Genomic DNA, 27,378 nt, shown 5'->3' on the forward strand with positions numbered 1-27,378 from the left:
ACACACACCCCTCCTGGCTATTTCCCTCGACTGTGCCCCTGCTGCTTCCCCGGGCTCGCTCTGACCCAACCATAGTGTTTGGCTCTGTATTTCTCAAACACACCAGGCATGTTCTCACCATACAGCCTTTGCACTTTGTGTACATGCACAGTCATAAACTGAGGTAGGGTTAAAAAATAAAAGAAACCCTCCACACGTTATGCGTTAATGGGATTCATAGGCTATTAGGGAGCAGGGTTGTTTGCTGAGCACCTAACCTTTCCAAAGTGATCTTGGATGGGCACCCACCCTGAGCAGGCTGGGTGATGGTAGGATGATGGTAGTTATAGCATTTTTGATCTTTTATCACTGCCCTGGGATGTGCTTCCCCAGACACCTGTATGGCTTGCACCTCCACATCTTTCAGACCTTCACTCCAAAGGTCTCCTGTTGGAGGATAACCCACCATTTCCACGTTCAGCGCACCTCATACCACTTTTCTGTTTATCTAGCATCCTATTTTGTTTATTAGCTCTTTCTCCATATGAATGTAAGCTTCATGAGTGTAGGGATGGTTTAGTTTGTTCACTGCCTGGCACTTAGTAGGTGTTAAATTCACAATTCACCCAGATTATTTATTCAAGAAATGTGAATAACCACAAACACATATATAGTGCTTCCTACAGGCAAGCTGACAGTCTAAGAAATATACTTCTTGTAATATAACATAAGTGTATATGATATATATATATCGTTTACTTCTCACAACGATCCTATTTTAGGGTTTTTAGAATGAAATAAAATGAAAAAGGCCACCTCGTTGATTGCTAGCAGTACAGATAATTAAACCCTAAGAAGGAAACTAGGCACAGAGAGGTTAACTAACTTACCCTAGGCCACACGTTGCATAAGTAGAAGAGCTGAGCTTCCAATCCAGGCAGCCACATTCCAGAATGAACTATAATGTCCACAATAATGTCCATATGGTGAGTTCATCATGTGCCAGGCACCAAGGTGAGAACTTAACTTATGGCTCCTCCTTTACTCCTCATGATAGTTCTCTAAGGTAAGATTATAATTATAAGGTGAAGAAGTCTGCACTTTGGGAGGCCGAGGTGAGCAGATCACTAGGTCAGGAGTTTGAGACCAGCCTGATCAACACGGTGAAACTCCATCTCTACTGAAAATAGAAAAACTAGCTGGGCGTGGTGGCAGGCGCCTGTAATCCCAGCTACTAGGGAGGCTGAGGCAGGAGAATCACTTGAACCCGGGAGGCAGGTGTTGCAGTGAGCTGAGATTGTTCCACTGCACTCCAGCCTGGGCGACAGAGCCAGACTCCATCTCAAAACCAAACCAAACCAAAACAAAAACGTCTGGAGATTAGTGAGTTTGACAATATAACAACTCCGGGTGTCCTACTCCAAAGCCTGAGTCCTCCATCATGATGGTTTGTTGTGGCTTGTGCATCTTGCTCATGTGGCAAGAAGCCCACAAGAGAAGGTGATTTACTGGCAATAATGACCTGCACCTGCAGGAAATATTGTTATTATCAATGGTGATAGAAGTACTAGTAGAAGAGGAGGAGGAGCAGGAGGAAGATAATTGAAGAAGAGCTCACTCATGCTCTCTGAAATGGCTGGTATCTTGCTTGAAACTCTCCTACATCTCTTGTTTGCTTGCTTTCCTTATCTACCTTTCCTTTCTCTTTTTTCAGACTTGAAGAATATGTCCCAATGCTTTTTGAGTTCACAGTAGTTCTGGCATAGTGGTGTGTGTGTGTTTCTTCACAGAGCTGGTGCTTAAGAAATACATGCTAGGAAACCAAGAGTAATATTATCTCCCAAACCATGCTGAGTCCTCTGTCAGTCCCTAGTAGGTACCCTTGAAAAATGTGGAGCTCACTTCCACTGCTAAGGTGCAAGGGAAGGGAACCCATGTCACGCAGGGCCATGACAGGCACTTTACACATAGGACCTCATTCAAGCCTCAGAGGAAGCCAAGGGGGTTGGAGTTCTTATCCTCACATGGTCAGTGAAGGCATCTTAGGCTCAGGGAGGTGGGGGAGCTTGCCCAAGTCCACATAGCTTTGGGATGGCAGATCCAGAAAATGAATCCAGGCCCCATCTTCCTGGCTTTGGTGCCTTCTCCTCTTGCTGCTAGGGGAGTTCATTTCATCCTGGACAAGACTGTATAACCTAGGACCCAGGTTACTATGCTGAATGCCAGGAATGCAGATAAGTAAACCCAGATGCACCAAAAGGGGCTTGGACTAACTAGCCACAAACTTCTGAAGTTACCCACGAATTTATGGACCAACACAGAGCAAAGGAGCAGAGGCCAACTTCTGAGTATGTCACGCGATGTTCCCGGCCCAGCTGAGGCCTGGGCTCCTCCTGGGGATGCTCTATCCTCCTTCCATCTTCCAGAGCAAATTGTTAACAGCCACATGTTCATACTACTGAAACTTCATACTGCTGAAAGAGGCACTGAAGAGGTAGGAAAAACAGTCTTGAATCACTGATGTCACCCTGTCCCCAATCCCCCAGCGGTGGCAGTGTGGTGCAGAGAGCAGTTTTGTGTGCTGGGGAGAGGGAGAGCACAGCAATTGTGAGGCATTGAAATCAGTACTGTCCTTGTTATAGAAGAAAGCAAAACTGGAACACATTCACCTGATGCCCACCCATGGAGGGAGATTTAAACCAGCCCTACCCAGAGGGGAGTCACTGACCCCAACAGTCAGAACTTGAGTTTCTGCAAGACTTACCACTGTGGGCTGAAGTGCTCTGGGGTTCTCAGTAAACTTGAAATTCAGTCTAGGCCACAAGGACTGCAACTCCTAGGCAAGTACTAGTGTTGAACTGGGCCCAGAGCCAGCAGACTAGGGTGTGAGGGCACACAATATACTGAGTCACCAACCAAGGCAGCTAAAGTGGTGCCAGCATTACCCCTCCTCTAACCCCACGCTGCACAACTGATGGTTCAAAATAAAGAGACTCCTTCCATCCACTTGAGGAGTGGAGACAAAAGAGTAGGGAGGACTTTGACTTATATCTTGAATACCAACTCAGCCACATCAGGATAGGGCAATGGTAAGTCATGAGGCCCCCTTTCCGGATCCCAGCTCTCAATTGACATTTCTAGGCACCCCGTGGGTCAGAAGGGAACCGGTTGCCTTGAAGGGAAGAACCCAGTTTTGGCAGGATTCATCACTGGCTAACTGAACAGCCCTTGGGCCTGAATAACCAGCAATGATATCCAGGTACTATGTCAAGGGCCTTGGGTGAGACTGTGAGACTTGCTGGCTTCAGATGAGACTCAGCACATTCCCGACTATGGTAGCTATGGGGTGAGACTTCTTCTGCTTGAGAAAAGTGGAGGGAAACGTAAAGGGGACTTTGTTTTTCACCTTAGGTACCAGCTTGGACACAATGGGGTACAGCACCAACTGGGCTCCTGGGGTCCCTGATTCTAGGACTTGGCTCTTGGATGACATTTCTAAACCTGCCCTGGGGCACAATGGAGGCCATGGCCCTGAAGGGTGAGTCCCAGGCCTAGAAGCATTCACTGTAAGTTGACTGAAGAGCCCTTGGGAACATTGGCAGTAGTGTGGCAGTACTCTCTGTGGGCTTGGGGTGGTGGTAGCCATCCGATGAGGCTCTCCTGCCTTTGGAAAGGGGAGGAAAGAGTGGGAAAGTCTACATCTTGTGATTTGAGTGCCAGCTCAGGTGCAGTACAATAGAACACAGAACACAGGATAGACTCCTGAGATTTTTGACTCTAGTCTGTGACTCCCAGATAGCACCTCTGGGGACCTGGGGGAACTTGTCCCCCTGATAAGAATGACGGAGGCCTGGCTGGCTTTGTTACCTGCTGATTGTAGAGCCCCAGGGCCTTAAGCAAACAGGCGGTAGCTAGGGAATGGTTACAGAAAGGGTGAGACCCAGTGCTGTGCTGGCGTCAGATCTGACCCAGCACAGTCCTTGGTGGCCACAAGGGTGCTTGTGTCACTCCACCCGGAACTCCACGTGTCTCAAAACAGAGAGAAGAGACTGTTTGGGAGAAAGTAAGGGAAGAAAATAGGAATCTTTGCCTGGTAATCCAGAGAATTCTTCTGGATCTTGTCCAAGACTGTCAAGGTGGTACCTCTACAAGTCTGCAAGAATCACACTGTTACTGGGCTTGAGGTGCCCCCTAAAGCAGATAGAGCTTAGATCACAACGCTCAAGTCCTTTTGAACATGTAGAAAGCCTTTCTAAGAAGGACAGGTACAAACAAGCCCAGACTGTGAAGATTACAATACCTAACTTACAATTAATAGCTAAATGCCTAGACACAGACAAACATCTACAAGTATCAAGATAATCTAGGAAAATATTACCTCACCTAGTGAACTAAACAAGGCACCAGGGACCAACCAATCCTGGAGCAACAGAGATATGTGACCTTTCAGAAAAAGAATTCAAAATAGCTGTGTTGAGAAAACCCAAAGAAATTCAAGATCACACAGAGAAGGAATTCAGAATTCTCTCAGATAAATTTAACAAAGAGATTGAAATAATGAGAAAAATAATGCAGAAATTCTGGAGCTGAAAAAAACACTTGGCACACTGAAGAATATATCAGAGTTTTTTTTTTTTTTTGAGATGGAGTCTTGCTCTGTCGCCCAGGCTGGAGTGCAGTGGCGCGATCTCAGCTTTCTGCAAGCTCTGCCTCCCGGGTTCACACCATTCTCCTGCCTCAGCCTCCAGAGTAGCTGTGACTACAGGCGCCCACGACCATGCCCAGCTAATTTTGTTTTTGTAATTTTTGTAGAGATGTGGTTTCACCGTGTTAGCCAGGATGGTCTCGATCTTCTGACCTCGTGATCTGCCTGCCTCGTCCTCCCAAAGTGCTGGGATTACAGGCGTGAGCCACTGCACCCGGTCACGTCAGAGTTTTTTAATAGCAGAATTGATCAAGCAGAAGTGAGGCTATTTGAAAATATACAGTAAGAGGAGACAAAAGAAAAAGTAATAAAAAACAATGAAGCATGCCTACAGGATCTAGAAAATAGCTTCAAAAGGGCAAATCTAAGAGTTATTGGCCTTAAAGAGGAAGTAGAGGGGTAGGGGTAGAAAGTTTATTGAAAGGAATAATAACAGAGAACTTCTCAAGTCCAGAGAAAGATATTAATATTGAAGTGCAAGAAGTTTATAGAATACAAAGCAAATTTAACTCAAAGAAGACTACCTCAAAGCATTTAATAATCAAACTCCCAAAGGTCAAAGATAAAGAAAGGATCCTAAAAGCAGGAAGAAAAAAGAAGCAAATAACGTACACCATAGCTTCAATACATCTGGCAGCAGACTTTTCAGTGGAAACCTTGTAGGCCAAGAGAGAGTGGCATCATGACCTATTTAAAGTGCTGAAGGAAAAAAACTTTTACTCTAGAATATCATATCCAGTGAAAACAGCCTTCAAACATGAAAAAGAAAGAAAGACTTTCCAAGACGATCAAAAGCTGACCCGTCCTTCAGGTCATCACCACCAGACCTGTCCTGTAAGTAATGTTCAAGGGAGTGCTTTAATCAGAAAGAAAAGGATATTAATGAGCATTAAGGAATCATTTGAAAGTACAAAACTCACTGATAACAGTAAGTGCATAGAAAAATACAGAATATTATAACACTGTAACTGTGGTGTATAAACTACTTTTATCTTGAAATGAAAAATTATGAAAAATAATAACTTCCACTTGAGGAGTGGAACAAGTTTTCAAGACAGCAAGTGTTAGAGACACAGACAGTGCAATAAGATATAAAGAGTAACAACAAAAAGTTAAAAAGTTTGGGGACAAAGTTAAGGCTTAGAATCTTCATTAGCTTTTTTTTTTTTTCTTGCTTGATTTTTGTTTCCTTGTTTATGCAAGCAGTGTTAAGTTGTTATCAAGTTAAATCAATGGATTATAAAATCATATTTGCAATCCTCATGGTAACCTCAAACCAAAAAACATACAATGGATACACAAACATACACAAAAATAAAAAAACAAGAAACTAAATTATATCACCAGAGAAAATCACTTTCACTAAAAGGAAGACAGGAAGAAAAGAAAGAAGAAAGGGAAGATCACAAACCAGCCAGAAAACAAATCACAAAATGGCAGAAGTAAGTCCTTACTTATCAATAATAACATTGAATGTAAATGGACTAAATGATCCCATCAAAATACATAGAGTGGCTGAATGGATTTTTTAAAAAAGACCCAATGATCTACTGCCTACAAGAAACGTACTTCGTTTATTAAGACACACAAAGTGAAAATTAAGGGATGGAAAAACATATTCCACACAAATGGAAACCTACACTTAAATCAGACAAAATAGATTTCAAGACAAAAACTATAAGAAGAGACAAAGAAGGTCACTACATAATGAAAATGGGTCAATTCAGCAACAGGATATAACAATTTTAAATATGTATGCACTTGATACTGGAGCACCCAGATATACAAAGCAAATATTAGAACAAAAGAGAGATAGACCCTGATACAATAAAAGCTGGAGACTTCAACATCCCATTTTTGGCATTGAAAAGATCTTCCAGACAGAAAATCCACAAAAAAACCTAATCTGCACTATAGACCAAAAGAATCTAATAGATATTTACAGAATATTTCATCCAACTGCTGCAGAACACACATTCTTTTCCCAGCACATGGCTCATTCTCAAGGATAGACCATATGTTAGGTCACAAAACAAGTCAAAACATTAAAAAAAATTGAGACACCAAGCATCTTCTCTGACCACAATGGAATAAAACTAGAAACTAATAGCAAGAGGAATTTTGGAAATTACACAAATACATGGAAATTAAACAATATGCTCCTTAATAACCAGCGGGTAAATGAAGAAGGAAATTGAAAAATTTCTTGAAGCAAATGATCACAGAAACACAAGATGCCAAAACCTATGGGATACAGCAAAAACAGTACTAAGAGGTAAGTTTATAGCTATAAATGCCTACATGAAAAAAGAAGAGAAATGTCAACTAAATAACCGAACAATGCATTTTAAAGAACTTGAGAAGTAAGAGCAAACCGAATCCAAAATTAGTAGAAGAAAAGAAATAATAAAATCAGAGCAGAAATACATGAAATTGAAATGAAGAAAACAATACAAAAGATCAATGAAACAAAAAGTCGGTTTTTTGAAAAGTTAAACAAAATGGACAAACCTTTAGCCAGACTAACTAGGAAAAAAGATTCAAATAAATAAAATTGGAGATGAAAAAGGAGACATTACAACAGATACCACAGAAATTCAAAGGATCATTAGTGAGTTACTATGAGCAATTATATGCCAACAAATTGGAAAATCTAGAAGAAATGAAAAAATGAAAAGATTTCTAGACACATACAAACTATCAAGCTTTTGAAGAAATCTAAAACCTGAACAGACCAATAATGAGTAACATGATTAAAGCTGTAATAAAAAGTCTCCAGTGGAAAAAAAAAAAGCCCAGGACCCAATGGCTTCACTGCTGAATTCTACAAGCATTTAAAGAAGAACTAGTACCAACCCTACTCAAACTATTCTGAAAAATAGAGGAGGAGGTAATATTTCCAAACTCATTCTATGAGGCCAGTATTATCCTTGGCTCATTCTCAAGGATAGACCATAATGTTAGGTCACAAAACCAGTCAAAACATTAAAAAAAAAAAAAAAAGAAAATATCAAGCATCTTCTCTGACCACAATGGAATAAAACTAGAAACTAATAGCAAGAGGAATTTTGGAAATTATACAGACACATGGAAATTAAACAATACACTCCTGAAACACAGAAATTCAAAGGATCATTTAGTGGCTACTATGGACCACTAAAGACAAAACCAGACAAAGACCCCTCAAAAAAGGAAAACTACAGGCCAATACCTCTGATAACTATTGATGCAAAAATCCTCAACAAAATACTAGCAAACCGAATTTCACAATACATTAAGATCATTCATCATGACCAAGTGGGGTTTATCTGTGGCAGGCAAGGATGTTTCAACATATGCAAATGAATCCATGTGATACATCATATCAACAGAATGAAGGATAAAAACCATATGGTTATTTCAATTGATGCTGAAAAAACATTTGGTAAAATTTAACATCCCTTCATAAAAATCCCCAAAAAACTGGGTAAAGAAGGAAAACACTTCAGCATAATAAAAGCCATATAGGACATACTCACAGCGAGTATCATACTGAATGAGGAAAAACTGAAAGCGTTTCCCCTAAGATCTGGAACACCACGAGGATGTCCACTTTCACCACTGTTATTAAATGTAGTACTTGAAGTCCTAGCTAGAGCAATCAGGCAAGAGAAAGAAATAAAGGGTGTCCAAATTGGAAAATAAAAAGTCAAATTATTCTTGTTTACAGATGACATAATCTTATACTTGTAAAAACCTAAAGACTCAACCAAAAATTATTAGAACTGATAAACACATTCAGTAAAGTGGCAGGATACAAAATCAGCATACAGAAATCAGTAGCATTTCTCTGTGCCAATAGTGAACAATCTGAAAAAGATATCAAGAAAGTAATCTCATTTACACTAGCCACAAATAAAATTAAATACCTAGGGATTAACAAAAGAGGTGAAAGTTCTCTATAATGACGACAATAAAACACTGCTAAAAGAAATTAATGAGGACACCAAAAAATGGAAAGATATTCCATGTTCATGGATTGGAAGAACCAATATTGTTAAAATGTCCTTACTACCCAAAGCAATCTACAGATCCAATGGAATCCCTATCAAAATATAAACATTCTTCATAGAAACAGAAAAACGATTCTAAAATTTATATGGAACCACAAAAGACCCTGAATAGTCAAAGCTATCCTAAGCAAAAAGAACAAAACTGGAGAAATCATATTATCTGACTTTAAATTATATTTCAGAGCTATAGTAACCAAAACAGCATGATACTGGCATAAAAACAGACATCTAGACCAATGGAACAGAATAGAGACCCCATAAACAAATCTACACACTTATAGTGAACTCATTTTTGCCAAAGGTGCCAAGAACATACACTGGGAAAAAGACAGTCTCTTCAATAAGTGGTGCTTGGAAAACTGGATATCCATATGCAGAAGAATTAAATGAGACCCCTATCTCTCACCATATACAAAGTTCAAATAAAAATGGATTAAAGACTTAAATCTAAGACCCCAAACTGTGAAACTACTACAAGGAAACATTAGGGAAACTCTCCAGGACATTGGCCTGGGCAAAAATTTCTTGAGCAATATTTCACAAGCCCAGGTAACCAAAGCAAACATGGACAAATGGGATCACATCACGTTTTTGTGCACAGCAAAGAATACAATCAACAATATGAAAAGGCAATTCACAGAATGAGAGAAAATATTTTAAAACTACCCATATGACAAGGGATTATTAACCAGAATATATAAGGAACTCAAATAACTCTTTAGGAAAACATCTAATAACCCAATCAAAACATGGGCAAAAAATTTGAATAGACATTTCTCTAAAGAAGGCATACAAATGACAAACAAGCATATGAAAAGGTGCTGAACATCACTGATCATCAGAGAAATGCAAATCAAAACTACAATGAGATATCATGTCACCCCAGTGAAAATGCCTTATATCCAAAAGACAGGCAATAATAAATGCTGGCAACGATGTGGAGAAAAGTGAACCCTCGTACATTGTTGGTGGGAATGTAAATTAGTAACCACTATGGAGAACAGTTTGGAGGTTCCTCACAAAACTAAAAATAGAGCTGACATACAATTCAGCAATCCCACTGCTGGGTATGTACTCAAAAGAATGGAAACATTATATTGAAGAGATATCTGCACTCCCATGTTTGCTGTAGCTCTGTTCACAATAGCCAAGATTTGGAAAATAACCTAAGTGTCTGTGAACAGATGAATGGATAAAGAAAATGTGGTACATATACACAGTGGAGTACTATTCAGCTGTAAAAAAGAATGAGGTTCAGTCATTTACAACAACCTGAATGCAACTGGAGGTTATTATGTTAAGTGAAATAAGTCAGACACAGAAAGACAAATATCACATGTTGTCACTTATTTGTGTGACTAAAAAAATCAAAACAATTGAACCCATGGAGATAGAGAGTAGAAGCATGGTTACCGGAGGCTGAGAAGAGTAGTAGGGGGTTTTGGGGGAGGGGAGGATGGTTAATTGGTAAAAACAACAAAAAAAATTGAATGAATGGGACCTGGTGTTTGATGGCACAACAAGGTGACTATAGTTAATAGTAATTTGTCTGTGCATTTTAGAATAACTAGAAGAGTATAACTGGACTGTTTGTAACATGGGAGATAAGTGCTTGAGGGGATGGATGCCCCATTTTTTATGATATGGGTGTCACACATTGTATGTCTGTATCACGGCATCTCATGTGCCCCATAAATATATACACCTGCTGTGTACTCACAAAAAATAAACATTTTAATAAAAGATGATTTTCGTATTTAATGATTCCCAACTTTATGATTTTATTTCCCACATAATAATGTTGTTTTAGGAGAGTTTTACTTGTACATTTATTTACTTATTTATTTATTTATAACTAGCAAGTATGAAGGCAAGAGACTCTGGCCCAGGGCAGCTGTACTTTCCTCGAGGTCTGCATCTCCAGATGGCTCTCTGCCGCATCCTGGCAATGGCTCTTGCAGTTTCTGCATGGCCAGCCAGGCTCCAGGTACCCTTCCTGGTTCTCCCTGCTACTCAGGTACCCCTTCTGCAGGCTGACCCAGTGCTCTGTTCTTCCTCTGTCACAGTACTCATCAGTGTAGGACTCTTCCCTTGACTCTATACGGATCCCTGCTTTGTTCAGCACTGATTGTCATGCCTAGAATAACCCTTGGCACATAAGATGCACTCAATACCTCCCATGCAGCCATGAGCAATGCCTGACTGTGGGTAGCAGGGCAAAGCAATTATTCCTGGATGTAGGTCTACAGTAGGGGTCAGCATATCACATTTGGCCAAGGCCTTTGGGAGAGGATAAATTCTTTAAAAGTTGCTATGAGCTCAAGTTGCATGGGTTTTTTTGTTTGTTTTTGTTTCTTAAGCAGTGAGACAAGGCATTCCAGAGATAGAGCGTTCTTTTTGTTTTGTTTTTTTTTGAAATGGAGTCTCACTCTCTCTACCAGCCTGGAGTGCAGTGGTGTGATCTTGGCTCACTGCAAGCTCCACCTCCCAGGTTCAAGTGATTCTCCTGCCTTAGCCTCCCGAGTAGCTGGGATTACAGGTGTGTGCCACCATACCTGGCTAATTTTTGTATATTTTTAGTAGAGACGGGGTTTCACCATGTCGGCCAGGCTGGTCTTGAACTCCTGACCTCAGGTGATCTCCCTGCCTTGGCCCCTCAGAGTGCTGGGATTACAGGTGTGAGCCACAGCACTCGGCCCAAGATAGAGCATTCTCTAGAGCAGCAGTCTCCAACCTTTTTGGCACCAGCGACTGGTTTTGTGGAAGACAATTTTTCCACCAGGTCAAGGGTGGGGAGGGCGGATGGTTTTGGGATGAAACTGTTCCACCTCAGATCGTCAGGCACTAGTTAGACTCTCATAAGGAGTGCAACCTAGATCCCTCACATGCACAGTTCACTAGGGTTCACATTCCTATCAGAATCTAATGCCATCACTAATGTGACAGGAGGCATAGCTCAGGTGGTAATGCTCGCTGGCCTGCAGCTCACCTCCTACTATGGCCTCATTCCTAACAGACCACCAACCAGTACTGGTCCATGGCCTGGGAGTTGGGGACCCCTGCTCTAGAGCATTCTACAGACGTCTATATACTTCACATTCTGTTACTGAAAGATATTCAATTAGTTCAGTTTCAGAGCTCTGCCACAGAACCACCTTCAGTGAAGATTCAAGTGCTGTAAATGAGGCTGGATCCAGCACTAGGGAGTGGGAGTGGGTTCAGAATCTAGCTTTCATATCAGGAGATAAGTATGACTCAGCACACTCTGGTCTGGACGCCTCTGCTGATCACTTCCCTAGACATTCTAACAGCACTCTGTGCCTCAATTTCCTTATTTGGAAAATGAAGAGAATAAGCACATATACTTCATGGGGTTGCATGAGAATTAAAGGAACTAGTATTTCATGAAGTACATAGTGCCTGGCACACAGTAAGTGCTACAAACAAACAACAAAAGAGCCTGTGGTCACCTTCTAGTGCATCTTAACTCTACCCCCATCACAGGCTTAACTTCCCAAGAACTGCAGCCCTTCCCCCAGGGCAGAAAGCAATCTTCCTCTTGCTCCTTCCTCTCTACCTCCACTCCTAGTTGTGTTCCTTGGGACCTGGAATGGTTTTCCAGTTCTTGACAAGTCAGAGATATCTCAGTATCCATTTCCTATCTCCATATTCTGAGCTTCTGAGGGCACAGCTACTTTGTAAATGGCTGCACTCAGTATATAAATGTTCATTGAATGAATGAATGCATGCATGAAGCAAAGGCAGAGCCCACTTAAAGGAAGCCTGTGACTTTGTCGTTGGTTTTGGAACCTCTCAGCCTTCCTTTTATCCTCCACTCGCATCCTTTACCTCTGTTCCACGTCCTTTGTTTCTAGCTCCATGGCAAAGGAGTCAATTTTCTGTCTGTCCTTCTTGCCTTTCATTTCTCTTTCACCCCTGATTATTGTCCTATGGTCCTTAACTTCACATCCTGAAGCCTGAAGATTAATGTCTCCACTCAACTCCTCGGCTGGCCAGGGCTCTGCGTGTCTTGCTAACTGGGGCCCTTCTCACCTAGGAGTGGTGCAGTCCCAAGTCTGCAGGCTAGAGGGCATCATCTGCTCCAACAAGGTCAGCAGCAGCAGAAGCAGCACCTTCTCACTTGGGCCAGAGGTTCTCAGCTTTTTCAGACCAGCCACCCTATGAGTGAGGAGAAAGAACTCAAGACTTCACCTCTTCTTCCTCGCCTCCTCAATGGCTCCAAAATGTCCCTCACACCTGGCTCAAGAAGAGCAAGGTGTAAGTCTAGATAAGATACCCCTTAGGCAGAGTGCAGGCAGGGTCCTTCCAGTACCACTAGGTGGCTAGAAATGGTGTCTAATGTGAAAGTTGTTGGATAGTAGAGAGCTCAGTCTCTGCAGGAAACCAGTGAACGAAAAAGTACTTTGAAGGCCAGAGTTTGAGACCAGCCTGGGCAACATAGTGAGACACCATGGCTACAAAAATAAAAAATTAGCCAGGCATGATGGTGAATGCCTGTAGTCTTAATTACTAAGGAGGTTAAGATGTGAGGGTTGCTTAAACCCAGGAGTTTGAAGTTACATTGAGCTATGACTACACCACTGTACTCCAGCCTGGATGACAAAGCAAGACCCTGTCTCTATATGTCTCTCCCTCTAAAAAAAAAAAAAGGGTGCTTTGAATTTGAAATTAGGGACACATATCAGTAAGCAAGTCAGTTGACCTATTGTGATGTATGATGTTGGCCTAGATTCTGAGTGGGTTACCAAAGGAAAACAGTCACTGATTCTTAGAACGTCTCAGAGTGTAGTTTCTCAAGTTCATGCTCACAGTTCATTGCAATTCCACCATTTTTTTCAACTCTCTTCAATACCTGCTCCTGAACCCCACCCAACATCCATGAGTCACCATCCCTCAGGTACGGGAGGTAGAAGGGCTCTCTGGCCTCAGGAATTTTGTGCCATCTTTTCTTGCTGGAAGGAGTAAGCGTTCTTCTGACCCTGCCACATTCTCCATCCTCAAAGCTCACAAACCCATTAGTCTGTCAAGGCCTTGCTCAAACCAAACTTTCTCTAAGAAATCTCAGATACCCTCCTTGTCCCTCAGAAGGAATCTCAGTGCCTTTCTCCTCTCCTCACCCAAATGCCTATTATCAACATAGACTCTGAATTTTTTAGGAATGTCCTGATAACAAATTCCTTCCCATCATCCCCTTAATGTCATCTCATTTTTTTCAGACTGTGTGTCACAACTGGGGAGTTGTGGTCACCATGCCCACAGGTATTACAGCAAGGCCTCTTAACCTTTTGTGTGCCATAGATTCCTTTGGCATGCCAGTGAAGCTTATGAACTCAGAATAATATTTCTAAATGCATAAAATAAAAGAAGTAGGGTTATAAAGGAAACTAGTAGTAGTAAAATATAGCTATCAAAATATGGAAATGACAAATAGGTAATATATATGTGCTTCTTTACTAATGCATTAATGCATGATCTAGCAGTAGGCCTACGAACTGCTGACATTTCTAAGTAGTAATGACTATAAGTGATATTTTGAGAACCTGAAACCACTGTAATGTGATACAAAAATATTTGTGATTTCCATCAGTGACAAAGTCATTGGTACTGTTAATATTATTGTGGTTTGTATTTGTTGCCTATGCTTATAATTGAAGAAAATGCTGAATTTCAATTAGGGGTTAGCAAAAAGAAAAGATGTAGTGTCTTCCCATCTACCTTCTCCCAAGTTAAGAACTCCTGCCTTAGAGCGTCTGTTGCCTTCATGACGCTATGAGGTCCCATGGAGGGGGATCCCAAGAGACCATGTCTTTTCCACTTTGGTAGCCCTTCGGTCAATCCAGCTTAGTGCTCACACATGGGAGACTCTCTGTGCTTGTTTGTGAAATTGAAAGGAAAAGAACTGGCCTGGCGTGGTGGCTCACGCCTGTAATCCCAGGACTTTGGGAGACTGAGGCGGGTGGATTCCTTGAGCCTAGGAGTTTGAGACCAGCTTGGGCAACAGGGTCAAACCTTGTCTCTACTAAAGACACAAAAATTAGCCAGGCATAGTGGCATGCACCTGCAATCCCAGCTACTTGGGAGGCTGAGGCATGAGAATTACTTAAACCCAGGAGGCGGAGGTTGCAGTGAGCAGAGATCACACCACTGTACTCCGGCCTGGGTGACAGAGTGAGACTCATTCTCAAAAAAATAAATTAATAAAATAAAAGGAAAGTAACTGGTACATCCTTACTCTCTCAGGTGAAGAAACTGTTAAATCAAGTCCTTCTCTGGATTTTTATTCCCAACTCCAATTCCAGAGGAGGAAATAAATGCCCAGTGTCTCTTGCTCTGCAGGCAGGGGGCGGGAGGAATTAACCAACTTTGGGGATCCGGCTATGCCAGAGGAAGTCTCAGGAGAAAGCCTGGAAACAAGTTGAGCTGGTTAAACAGAGCATGATGAAAAAACGCAGGAAAGGGAAATGACGTCACTCATGCTGGCAGCTTTGAGGACAAGGAACCGAAAATGTACGCTTTTGATAGTCAGCTACCCCGCCCATCCCACCCTGCTGTCTCCCAGGAAGGTAGCTGGAATTGCAGGCGGGGCAAAGCTCCCAGCACTACCAGCCTGGGAGTGGCAAGGGCCTTCACCTGCCCACCTTGTGAACTGAGGTTTTTTTTCCTCCAACAGAACTGAAGGCCCATGTACTTCCCTGCAAAGTGATGCAACTGGGCAGGAAGCTCAGATGTCAGCAACTGTGACGTCCTAGACAGGGAAAACCCTGCACTGCAAACTCAGGTCTTGCTTTGGAAAAAAAGGAGCGGCTGGATTTTCTCCTTGCTGTCTAGAAAATTGTTTCCTGCCCAAAAATGGCTTGGTTAGGAAGCTAAGTTTGTTTCCTAGGAAGGGATTCTCCTTCTCTTCCTTCTGCCCGGCTTACCTTTACAATGCCACTGGCACTGATTATAGCCTGACTCCCGGCTTTGGAACCTCACTTTCTCAAGTTGGCTTGAAGTGCCTATGAAATGTACCCCTGGCTTCTCTAACACAGCTGCATCCCCCATCTGTTCCATTTGAGCACTAGCAAGGTGCCAAGCACTTGCTGCCCTTGAAGACCCCATGGTTCATGCACAGCTATTCCCACATCTCTCCCCCACTGTAAGAGTCTTTAGTGGCCCTATGGCCTTAAGGGGGAAAAGTCAAGAATTACAGAATTAAGAAAGCCAAGTAGAAAGGGGTTTAATAAATCATTTAATTTATTTTCCCATAATTTACAGATAAGGAAAGGAAGTGATTTTACCAAGATCACAAAATGAGGTGAAGGTAAAGCTAGAGCTAGAACTTAAGTTTCTAGACTCCCAGGTCAAATTCATATTCCTTGGTATGGTATTCTTGGTCGTTAATATTACAGCCATATTTCCAACTTTATTCTCCATGGCTTCTCCCCATGAAACTGAGCTCCAGCCTAACAAATCTATTTGCCAGTCCTCAAGTACCTTGTGGGTCTTTCTGTCCTCTCATTTCTATTCTGAATGTCCTTTGTTCAACGACACCCTCCTCTCTACCCCTCCCCAGCATCTCTGCTCATTTAAATTCTGCCCACCCCTCAAGGCTCATCTCAAGCTCTCTTATGTGATAGTGCCCTCCTCTGTGCCCCTTGGCACTTAACTTTCTATGCGCTCAGCAGTATTGATCTTGGTTCTGCAAGCATACCACTTATCCTCCAAGGCTGTAGGCAGGCAGTGGCCAGAGACCTGCCTGGGGCATCTCTGCAATCCTTACAGCATTCAGCACAGTGTCTTGCACATAGTAGGCATTTAATAAATATTTATTGAAAAGATGGCTTTTAAGATCTATCAGACACAAGGATGATAAAAATGATCTTTTGTGTTTATAGGTTTATATAAATATGCATATATATATATATATATATATAAACTCCTGCCAACTGGATGAGCCAGACAGATGATGTAGGTGTTATCTCCATTTTATTAATGAAACTCTGAATTCCTGAAAGGTGTAAAAACTAGACTTGGGTCACCCAAGTTCACCCTGAAAATTGGTGAGAAAGTGAATATTAGGACTGGGTCTTCTGGCTTTCGGTCCCATGTGATCTTCGGTGCTAATACCCTCTACCCTGTTTCCACTGAAGCCTCATTTCTTCTACCAGAATTATGAGATGGGAAAAGCTTCCTTCTCAGTCTCATTTTAAGAAAAGCTATTTACTATAGGAGTTTCTCATGCATTAAGAGTGTCATGTAGTGGAATGAACACTTGCTGAATACAACTTTGGGGTCTGCCTTTTACCAGCTGAATGACCTTGGGCAAGTTACTTCACCTCTTTGAACTATGGTTTCCCCATTTATACAATGAAGGAATTAGACTTGTTGTTCTTAAAACTCACTTCTTGCTCTAACAGTCCAGGAGGAACAGTCTATCATTAGATAAGGGAATTCTAGCCATTGAGGTAGAATTCCTTAATTGAAAAAATCTGTGGACCTTCCAGGACTTACTGGAGAAGATGTGTGTCAGGGGATCCCCAGGGTCCCCTCATAAGTTAAAAATAGAGCTCATGCTTTAGAACAAAGCAGAAAGAAGGAAGAGTGAGAAATCAATATATTCATTCCATAGTCATCAAATGTTCACTGAGCACCTACCAGGAGCGTTTGGGTGCTGGGACCAAGAAGATGAACAAGGAGCTCTCTATTTGTGAGAGATAGAGACACGCAACTAAAAAATTGTAATTGACTGTGATAAATACAAAAGCAATATACAAGGTAAAGTTAACGTGAAACGGTGTGAGGAATCAGTTTCGCCTTGGGAAATGGGGGTGAAGAGAGAGATTAGGGTGAGGCAGGGGAAGTTTTGCAGAGGAGATGAGGTAAGTTGGTATCTGTACAGAATGTGATATGGAATGTGTGCAGTGAATTTTAAAAGAATGAAGTATTTTGAACTGGGTGTGGGATCACACCTGTAATCCCAACAATTTGGAAGGCTGAGGAGGGTGGATTGTTTGAGCCCAAGAGTTTGAGACCAGCCTGAGCAACATGGTGAAACCCCCATCACTACAAAATATTAAAAAAACTTAGCCAAGTATGGTGGCACACACCGTAGTCCCAGCTACTCTGGAGGATGAGACGGGGGACCACTTGAGCCCAGGAAATTGCAGTGAGCTGTGATTGTGCCACTGTGCTCCAGTCTGGGAGACTGAGAGGGACCCTGTCTTAAAAACAACTCAAGGCCGGGAGCGGTGGCTTAAGCCTGTAATCCCAGCACTTTGGGAGGCCGAGACGGGCGGATCACGAGGTCAAGAGATCGAGACCATCCTGGCTAACACGTGAAACCCCGTCTCTACTAAAAAACACAAAAACTAGCCGGGCGAGGTGGCGGGCGCCTGTAGTCCCAGCTACGCGGGAGGCTGAGGCAAGAGAATGGCGTAAACCCAGGAGGCGGAGCTTGCAGTGAGCTGAGATCCCGCCACTGCACTCCAGCCCAGGCGACAGAGCAAGACTCCGTCTCAAAAAAAAAAAAAAAAAAAAAAACTCAAAAAAAAAAAAAAGTATTTTGAGATAGGAAAAGGGGAGACTTGATGATTAAAATAGAATTGGGAAGCCAAGACGGGCAGATCACAAGGTCAGGAGATCGAGACCATCCTGGTTAACATGGTGAAACCCCGTCTCTACTACAAATACAAAAAAAATTAGCTGGGCGTGGTTGTGGGCGCCTGTAGTCCCAGCTACTCGGGAGGCTGAGGCAGGAGAATGGCATGAACCCGGGAGGTGGAGCTTGCAGTCAGCTGAGATCGCGCCACTGCACTCTGGCCTGGGTGACAGAGTGAGACTCTGTCTCAAAAAAAAAAAAAAAAAAGAATTGGGATTTTGTGTGAATACTAAGTTTAATTAATCATTACAGGTAATTTAAAACAATGCAATTGGGTTCTTCTCAGGTAATGAAAAGGAATTGACTGACATGACTGGCTTATACAAACCTAGATTTACTGAAAATCTTGATTTCAACTATTCTCATCAGACCACATCTCCCAATTTTACTTTAATCACACTTAAGAATGATCATGAGAAATGGTTGACTTGGCACCAATGATGGAAAAAATAGGCATGAGCTTAAGTAGCTTAAGAGATATTTAGATTAGCTATTTGTACATATTTTCAACATTTATCAAGCATTACAATAAAAAGCCATGGTCTTTATTTTCAGGAAACTTTAAGAAGATATCAAAAGATGCTGAAAAGAACATTCTGATCCAAAAGGTAGAAACACAAAGAGTCACTGAATGTCAGAACAGGAAAAGACATTGCATACTGTTTAGTCTGTTTCTCTCATTTTACAGATTTGTAAACTGAGATCCAGAAAGACACAATCATTTGTCAAAGTCATCCTTTAAATTGTGGAATCTTTGGACTCAAATATAAGACTTCAGAGTTTTAGATATTTAATTTTTAAAAAGTTGATAAAGAACATATGATGGTCTCTACCACTTTTATGATTTCCAAAGTGTTGTCTGTAATTCATCCCAGGTTCTTTGAATTTAATTTTGTCCGGGAGCATGGTCCTACATGATGGACTAGTCCCAACCTAAAAAAATTTTCCATTGTCACTTGGGAGAAAAGACCAAGTTCCATGAAACAGAGGACAACATTAGATGCTTTCACTGCCAAAGAAAAAATGTGCTATTGAAAGTCAGAGAAGGGAAGGATTGGTGTAGCCCAGAGTTGTTCAGGAAAAAAGATTTGGGTCTCCTCTTTAATGATGACTAGAGGGAAGGGTGGCCATGTTGGAGAGCAATGGTGGGGATAGCAAGGGCTGAGGAAAAACAGCAGGAATGAGCCCAAAGTGTCTGGAGTTGCGGAGAAACTTGGTTAAGGGGAACTGGGTTTACAGGAGAGGGCAAGAGAATCCCCCGAATTCTTTTTGGTTCAGTAACTCAGATCTTCTCTATCCTATCATTTTACCAAGCAGGAAGGTGGAGCCAGAAGGAGGCACATACTTTATCCACAGTACAACCAGTAATCCCCTCAGGCAGTGCTTCTTCCAGGAGGAAGGTGTTGGGGTAATCTGTCCTGCAATTAAGCTGCTGCAGCGCTTAAGGAAGAGCAATGCCACCAGAGAAATTCCAAGGGAGTTCCAGCCCTCACCTGCCTGAGCTCACTTCCTTCATGTGACATATATATATATAGATACAAACAATTGGAAGCCTTTCAACTTGAAACAGGCTTCTAGGAGACCAGAAGCAGCAGCCCTTCCTTAGCTCAGGTAAGAGACCTTACCCTCTACTGACACTGCTCACATTGTTCTGGGGATCACCTACTTCTCCCAATCATTTACCCAGGTTTGTTCAAGGTTACATCTAAAGGACCATTTTCCATGAGGACAAAATCTCTTTGAGGACAAATAATCATCATGTTTATCTTTGTACTTCAGTACCTAGCACAACATTCAAGACAGTGGGTGCTCATTAAATGCTCATCAAATTGTTAGTTCAAGACAACTAATATCGATCTCTACTTAAAATGAATTGATCACTTACTCTGTACTAAGTGTATAAATCATAGATTATTTTATTTAAATGTCAAAACAATTTCTGGGTTAAGTTTAATTATCACCATTTTGGGGTTAAGAAAATGAAACTCAGAGGTGAGCTGACTTGTCCAAGATCACACAGAGGTAGGGTGGCCAACTCATTCAGTTTACCTGTGGCTTTTCCAGTTTTAAAACTGAAATTTCTGTATCTCAGGAACCACTCCCCACCCCCCAACCTCAGTCCTGGGTAAACTGGAATGACCCACATCAATGGGAACTAGTAAAGCAAGGATTTATTTGGACCCAGCTCTCTTGTCTCCAAACACAGAGTTCTCTCTGATTCTTTTGGGTTTGGTTCGCTTTTTTCCTTTTCCTACATTTGACAGTATCTCGAGTGGTCACAAATGTAAAAAATGTCTAGCATATTGCCTGGCACATAGGAAAAATTCAGTAAGTGATAATGATTATCAGTGCTGTGCCAAGCTATGGAGCCAGTCATATATATATGGATGTGTACATACATATATATATAATGTGTATGTATATATATGTCTTTATACATTTTATGTATGTTATTTCTTTCAAAAATATTAAAGTAGTTGAAAAAATTGAAAAATTAAAAAGTAGGTTTATTACAACTCATGACTTTAAGTTTAAATATTTTATTTATGCCCCAAACAAAATTTATTATAATTTTACTGTCCTGGTTTTAAGGGAAAGAAACTCATCAATAATATTTTCATTATATACTTTTGAGAAACAAAGTTAACCATTAAGAATGAAACATGAAAACATGTGAATAGCGGTACATATTTTTCCTTTTGCTTCAATATTGCTCAGCATGGCACAGTCGAATTTTGTCTTTATTTAAAATTTTGATATTTTGTTCCTCATAAACTTTTAAATTCATTTTGATATTGCATTAAAATATTTTTACCTTGATTACTGAGGTTTTTTAGTGCTCCTTTAAATTTTGCACCCAAAATGAGTGCCTCAATTGTTTTACCCTAACCCCAGCCCATTATCATTTTATCTTAAAATTCAGCAAACACTCTAACCTGCTCTCTTACTGAGGAGCCTCACACAAGAATAAAGAGTTCCGTCATTGCCTTTCTTCTCTGACTTTTGGGACCATTTGCTTGGTCTAGGACCTGAGTTGCAGGGCCAGGAAAGGATGTACTCTCGAATCCACCCAGGAGTGCCTGACTACAGTCCTCCTGCAGAGGACGCTGTAGAGTCCCAGACACTTGAGGGTTAGGTGGAATCAGGCTGATTGCCCATCCACGTCTTGCCTTTCCCTGGCAGTAGGCTTGTTATGAAATCATTGACTTTCTATTTGCCTCTGGGGCTTAAGCGAATCTGTTATTCTCAAATAACCTATCTGATCTCAGACAAATGCCAAAGAGAGCTCAGTTTATTTGCCCTGTGGGTGGCCATAAAATCCAGACAATTTCCCCCCAGGTGTTTTCCATGGCGCAGCCACAGCTTCAGTGAGATTCCGTTTCTCCCCAGTTCCCCTGTAGGTCTGAGGGGACCAGAAGGGTGAGCTACGTTGGCATTCCGGAAGGGGAGGCTATATGCGTCAATCCCCTAAAACAAGTTTTGACATTTCCCCTGAAATGTCATCCTCTGTCTAGTCATTGCAAGTGCCTGCTGTTCCAGGCCTTACCTGCTGGGCACTAACGGCGGAGCCAGGATGGGGACAGAATAAAGGAGCCACGACCTGTGGCACCAACTTGCACTCAGACTCTGAACTCAGATCTGAAAGCTTCTCTTCACTGGAGGCTCGGCAGTTTTTCTTAGTAAGTTACGTGGATGGGCCACACTGCTTGAGGCCAGATAAGGCTGTTCTGTTCCCCTGTCCCCCTACCCTCCACCCCGTGGACACTTGGAGGAGGGGAAACCAGTAAGTCATGCTCTCTTTGAATTCCTAGCTCCTGTGGTCTCCAGAATTCAAGCATAAGATGAAAGCCTCTAGTCTTGCCTTCAGCCTTCTCTCTGCTGCGTTTTATCTCCTATGGACTCCTTCCACTGGACTGAAGACACTCAATTTGGGAAGCTGTGTGATCGCCACAAACCTTCAGGAAATACGAAATGGATTTTCTGAGATACGGGGCAGTGTGGTACGTAAGCGGGTATCTACCTCTCCTGGAAGCCTCTTCCTTCCTTGTCCGTTTCTCTTTCCTGGCAGTCCTGACAGTGTAATCATGAAAAGAGGCAGGCTGGGGACTCCTTACCCGGCGGGGGGTGGCGGGGGTGTGGGTGTATTCCCAAGAAATAACTGTAGTTCAAATATGTAAAATGTTTTGGGAAAGGACACCTCCCACTAGTTCTTGGCAAGCAGTGGATGAGAAGTCTTGATATTGAAGACCCTGGCAGCAGTCACTGACTCATCCTTGTTCACTTTGTCTTCTTCTGTTTAGCAAGCCAAAGATGGAAACATTGACATCAGAATCTTAAGGAGGACTGAGTCTTTGCAAGACACAAAGGTATGCGCTTGGCCCAGACCAACTCTGGGAGGAGGTGTGGAGTGGGAGCATCTCCATCACCCTGGTCTTGTCTCTGCTCTCCCCTTTCCCCTCACCAGCACACCTGTGTTTTTTTTTTTGCAGCCTGCGGATCAGTGCTGTCTTCTACGCCATTTGCTACGACTCTATCTGGACAGAGTATTTAAAAACTACCAGACCCCTGACCATTATACTCTCCGGAAGATCAGCAGCCTCGCCAATTCCTTTCTTACCATCAAGAAGGACCTCCGGCTCTGTGTGAGTGTGGATCTTGGGTAACAGGATGCCTCTCAGCACACAGCTTCAATGGCTTAGCAACTAAACTCTCTTTCCTGCCTCCATTTAATGGAGGGAGAAACTGAGTCCAAAAATTCTAATAATCTGTGTTGAGGTTATAACACAGGTTATAATATAGGTTATAATAACTCAGTTTTATTGACTTTTGGGTATATGCTCTGGACAAAAAGTACTCTTTGCAAAGTCTAAAGAACTATAAGGTGCTACTTGATATTAATGATAACTCTATTATCTTTGAAATTATACTTTTCCTGTAGGTGAGGTATTCTACAGTATATTAGTGCATCCTCTGTCTAGGCAGTCAATTAATAGACCATTGAACTTGACCTAGGAATTCAAATTTCTTTTTTTCCTTCATGGGGACTCAAAGAGCTCTGGGATAGAGCTCCTAGAGTACAGCTGGGGGTTGTGGGGAGGCCAGATGGGGTACGGGAACGGCAAATGCCTTCAGCACTGCCTGCCTGTTTCTAAAAAAGAAGCAATGAGTTCCATGTTTGAGCCTAAAAGGTAGCTTCCTCTCCTAGCTGATGATGAACTTAATGATTCCAAATGTGAGGTCTGAAAGAGCTTCTCTATAGGAATAAGCATCCTCAGGGTTGTGGGTGAAAGAGTATAATTTCTACCTGCTTCATGTCAATGGCAAGGGCAAAAAATCAGAACCTGTAATATAATCTATTATTCTTTGGGTCCTTCCCAGCATGCCCACATGACATGCCAGTGTGGGGAGGAAGCAATGAAGAAATACGGCCAGATTCTGAGTCACTTTGAAGAGGTATGTGCAATTTTGGCATTGATTGGGATGGGTGTGTTTTAAGAACTGAGATCATAGGTGGGTGGGATGGATATTGCAGACACCTCTTAGACATCCTGTAGCCTTCAGGTTCATAGCCCTCTGAAATCATGATGCCCAGCCCTTTTTTTAACCCAGGGGACACCCATCCAGGCTCTAGAAGAGTACCCTCTCTGGGTGATGCTCTGGAAATGGAAAGGGAATGGCCATGATTCCAGAAGTCACTACAGTGACATTTGGATCTTTTAGCTGCACAAACCAGAGGCAATAGTTTTTCGATGTTCACACACTTGTACGTACCTTTGAAACCTCACAATTTCACACACACCCATGCCATTCAATTTCTCACCTTCACACCTTCTCATGTCTGCCAGGAAGGCCTGGAATTCACTCCTCACTGACTAAATCCTACTCATCCTTAAAGACTCAGCCTGGGCATCACTTTCAGGAAGGTGTTGGCTCCTTCTCTCAGAGTTAGAGGCCTCCCACATCATCCTGTGGGAATTTCATCCCTTTATTCACCACACTACATTTTAGTTGCCTGTTTTTGCCAATCTCACTCAACTGTGGATAGGGATTGTGCCATTCACCTTTTCATCTCTAACCATCAGCCAGGTGATTGGCATAATCAATATCAGTTCAACTGATGTATGCACAGTAGGCAACCCCTACACACACACACACAAACACACAGGTGCACACACACACACATTTCTTAAAGAAAATAGCTTGATTACTTTGATCTCTGTGATACAAGAGTCTTAGGTAGCAGTTTTGCTTCTATACCCCTTTGCACCTCAGTTTCTGTACATAAGACCAGGGTGATGAGCTCAATGATTTCCCTTCCTTGTGTGAGATCTTGAGATTCTATAACTTCTTCAAGGGCTTCATCTTGAAAAGAATGCTCTGCTCACAATTGTCAGCAGACCTATACATAAAAGAGAGAATTAACCGTGGAGCAAATGTTGTCTCATGAGTTGCTAACAACATGGGTGTGTATCTCTTTCAGCTGGAGCCTCAGGCAGCAGTTGTGAAGGCTTTGGGGGAACTAGACATTCTTCTGCAATGGATGGAGGAGACAGAATAGGAGGAAAGTGATGATGCTGCTAAGAGTATTCGAGGTCAAGAGCTCCAGTCCTCAATACCTGCAGAGGCATGACCCCAAACCACCATCTCTTTACTGTATTAGTCTAGTACTGGTCACAGTGTATCTTATTTGTGTATTGTCTCCTTTTGTGATTATCTTTATGCATCCCCCATCTTAATTGAGACCGTACTTGTATAAGATTTTTGTAATATCTTTCTACTATTGGATATATTTATTAGTTAATATATTTATTTATTTTTTGCTATTTAATGTATTTATTTTTGTACTTGGGCATGAGACTTTAAAAAAATTCACAGATTATATTTATAACCTGACTAGAGCAGGTGATGTATTTTTATACAGTAAAACAAAAACTTGTAAATTCTAGAAGAGTGGCTAGGAGGGTTATTCATTTGTATTCCGTTAAGGACATATTTACTTATTGCTGATGCTGTGTGAGATATTTGAAATTGAACCAATGACTTCTCAGGATGGGTCGTGGAATAAGTTTTGATGTGGAATTGCACATCTACCTTACAATTACTGACCATCCCCAGTAGACTCCCTAGTCCCATAATTGTGTATCTTCCAGCCAGGAATCCTGCATGGCCAGCATGTATTTCTACCAATAAAGTTTTCTTTGCATAACATCTGTTTGGAGTTTGCAAATGTTTCAAGAGCAGAGACCATGTTGAGGGTAAGTTTGAATCTCATTTCACCCCAGGTCCTCTTGCTCCTTTGAGGAAGAAGATGTAGGAACCTTCCCTCTCCTGCAGATTTCGTCCTCAGCTCTGTCTCCTAATTCACACTGCTCTGACCCCATGACTGCCCTCCTCTCAAAACGACTGTGACAGAGTGAGGGGCTTCAGCCATCTCTGCTTTCACCTCATTAGCTTGGAGCACTGACCTCTCTATACCTCTGTTTTCTTTCTCACCCCATACTCTTGCAACACAAATTACCACGGGCATGAGGCTCTATTATAAAGGTTAAAAACACACAGGTACAAAGTGTAGGTCTAGAGTCTTGCCCAGGGTGTATGAGCCCCCTTTTGGGGCCCTCCCATTTTGGATTCTGTCGAGCCTCAGAGTTTAGGTTGTTACCAGATCAAGTCCTTATCTTTGTGTCCAACTATTATGTCAGTGTTTTCTTTCCAGGCCCACTTCCGGTTAAGTGTCCCTGGACATCGAGAAGCCAGAGTTCTGGCCTGGCCTGGTTCCTTCCTTCCTCCCCCACCTCACTCTGAAGTGCACCCCCAGTTTAGGTGCTTAGTTTTCTCAGTCTCAGAAACAACAGTCTCAGGCTGATTCCCTGGGTCCTAAAGATAACTCTCCTTACTGCTTTAATTTCTACTCCCTGTTCTTAGTCCGGGCCCTGATATAGATTCAATGACTTTAACTTTTAATAACTCTCATTATACAAGTAACAACTGCCCAGCAGAAAAAAATTTTGGAAGAAAACAGAAATATAAAGAAGAAAATTAAAATCGCCATAATCTCACCACCCGCAGACAACCACCTTTTAACATTTACACTTATTTTTTCCAGATCTTTTGTGATGGGTTCAAATCATGACTCAGCTCTCATTACCTGAGCAATTTGTGGGGGCAAAACTGAACTTTATTTGGACTTAGTTTCTTCCTTTGGGAAACAGAATGGTAATATCTACTTTACAGGGTGACGGAAGAGGTGGTCTTTTATGTTCCGTTGATTTACTCCCTTGCTTTTGTTAAGTTCTTACTCCCCACTATTGTTGCCCGTTTTTGATCAGGTTTTTACCCTTTTCACTCGTTATCTATCAGATTTTTCAGTTGCATGTTTCCTGATTCTCTCTGACCAATCTGATAAACAACTCGGCTTCAACTCTGAAGAAACAGAGTTGAGAGGTCAACTGCATGGAACTCAGTGCTAAAATTAGAACACATGTAGCATCACCTCCAAGGGATGCTACATGGCAAGGAGGAAGCTGCTTTCATCTGCTAAGGATGTGGTGTCTCCCAGATGGCCATGTCTGAGTTTGACCACAGAGCTAAAGACACAGCTACTCTATTTGCTTCCTAGGAAACATGTTTTTGTTTGTTTGTTTGTTTTTGAGACAGTTCTTGCTCTGTTGCTCATGCTGGTCTTGAACTCCTAAGCTCAACAAATCTTCCCACCTCAGCCTCTCGAGTAGCTGGGATTAGAAGTGCATACCACCACACCCAGCCAATTTTGTATTTTTTGTGGAGACAGCCCATTGCTCTGGCTGGTCTTGAATTCCTGAGCTCAAGCGATCCACCTGCCTCGGCCTCCTCAAAATGCTGAGATTACAGGACAGAAGACACCATGCCCAGCCTTAGGAAGCATTTTTGACTCTCTGAAAGTCTGGAGGATAGGAAGCCTTGGTCTTTGGGGACTCCATGTCAGTATGTTGCCACTGACTTGT

At 42.1% G+C, this 27,378-nt stretch overlaps 1 protein-coding gene across 2 annotated transcripts; it reads left to right on the top strand.

Moving 5' to 3' along the window:
- Positions 1-19,872: 19,872 nt before the first annotated feature.
- On the top strand, positions 19,873-25,606 carry LOC105484850 (interleukin 20). 2 transcript variants are annotated; one of them, XM_011746902.3, is made up of 6 exons: positions 19,873-20,008; positions 22,210-22,398; positions 22,699-22,764; positions 22,888-23,040; positions 23,777-23,851; positions 24,879-25,212. In XM_011746902.3, the coding sequence occupies exons 2-6, from the start codon at positions 22,240-22,242 to the stop codon at positions 24,954-24,956; spliced, it is 531 nt and encodes a 176-aa protein (XP_011745204.2). In that variant the 5' UTR covers positions 19,873-20,008; positions 22,210-22,239; the 3' UTR covers positions 24,957-25,212. The 2 variants fall into 2 exon arrangements, with proteins under 2 accessions (XP_011745204.2, XP_011745207.2); XM_011746905.2 differs by lacking the exon at positions 19,873-20,008 and adding an exon at positions 21,820-22,077 and having other exon boundaries at positions 24,879-25,606.
- Positions 25,607-27,378: the final 1,772 nt, after the last annotated feature.

Source organism: Macaca nemestrina, chromosome 1 (genome assembly GCF_043159975.1).
Source record: "Macaca nemestrina isolate mMacNem1 chromosome 1, mMacNem.hap1, whole genome shotgun sequence".
In the NCBI taxonomy this organism is placed as follows: Eukaryota; Metazoa; Chordata; class Mammalia; order Primates; family Cercopithecidae; genus Macaca; species Macaca nemestrina.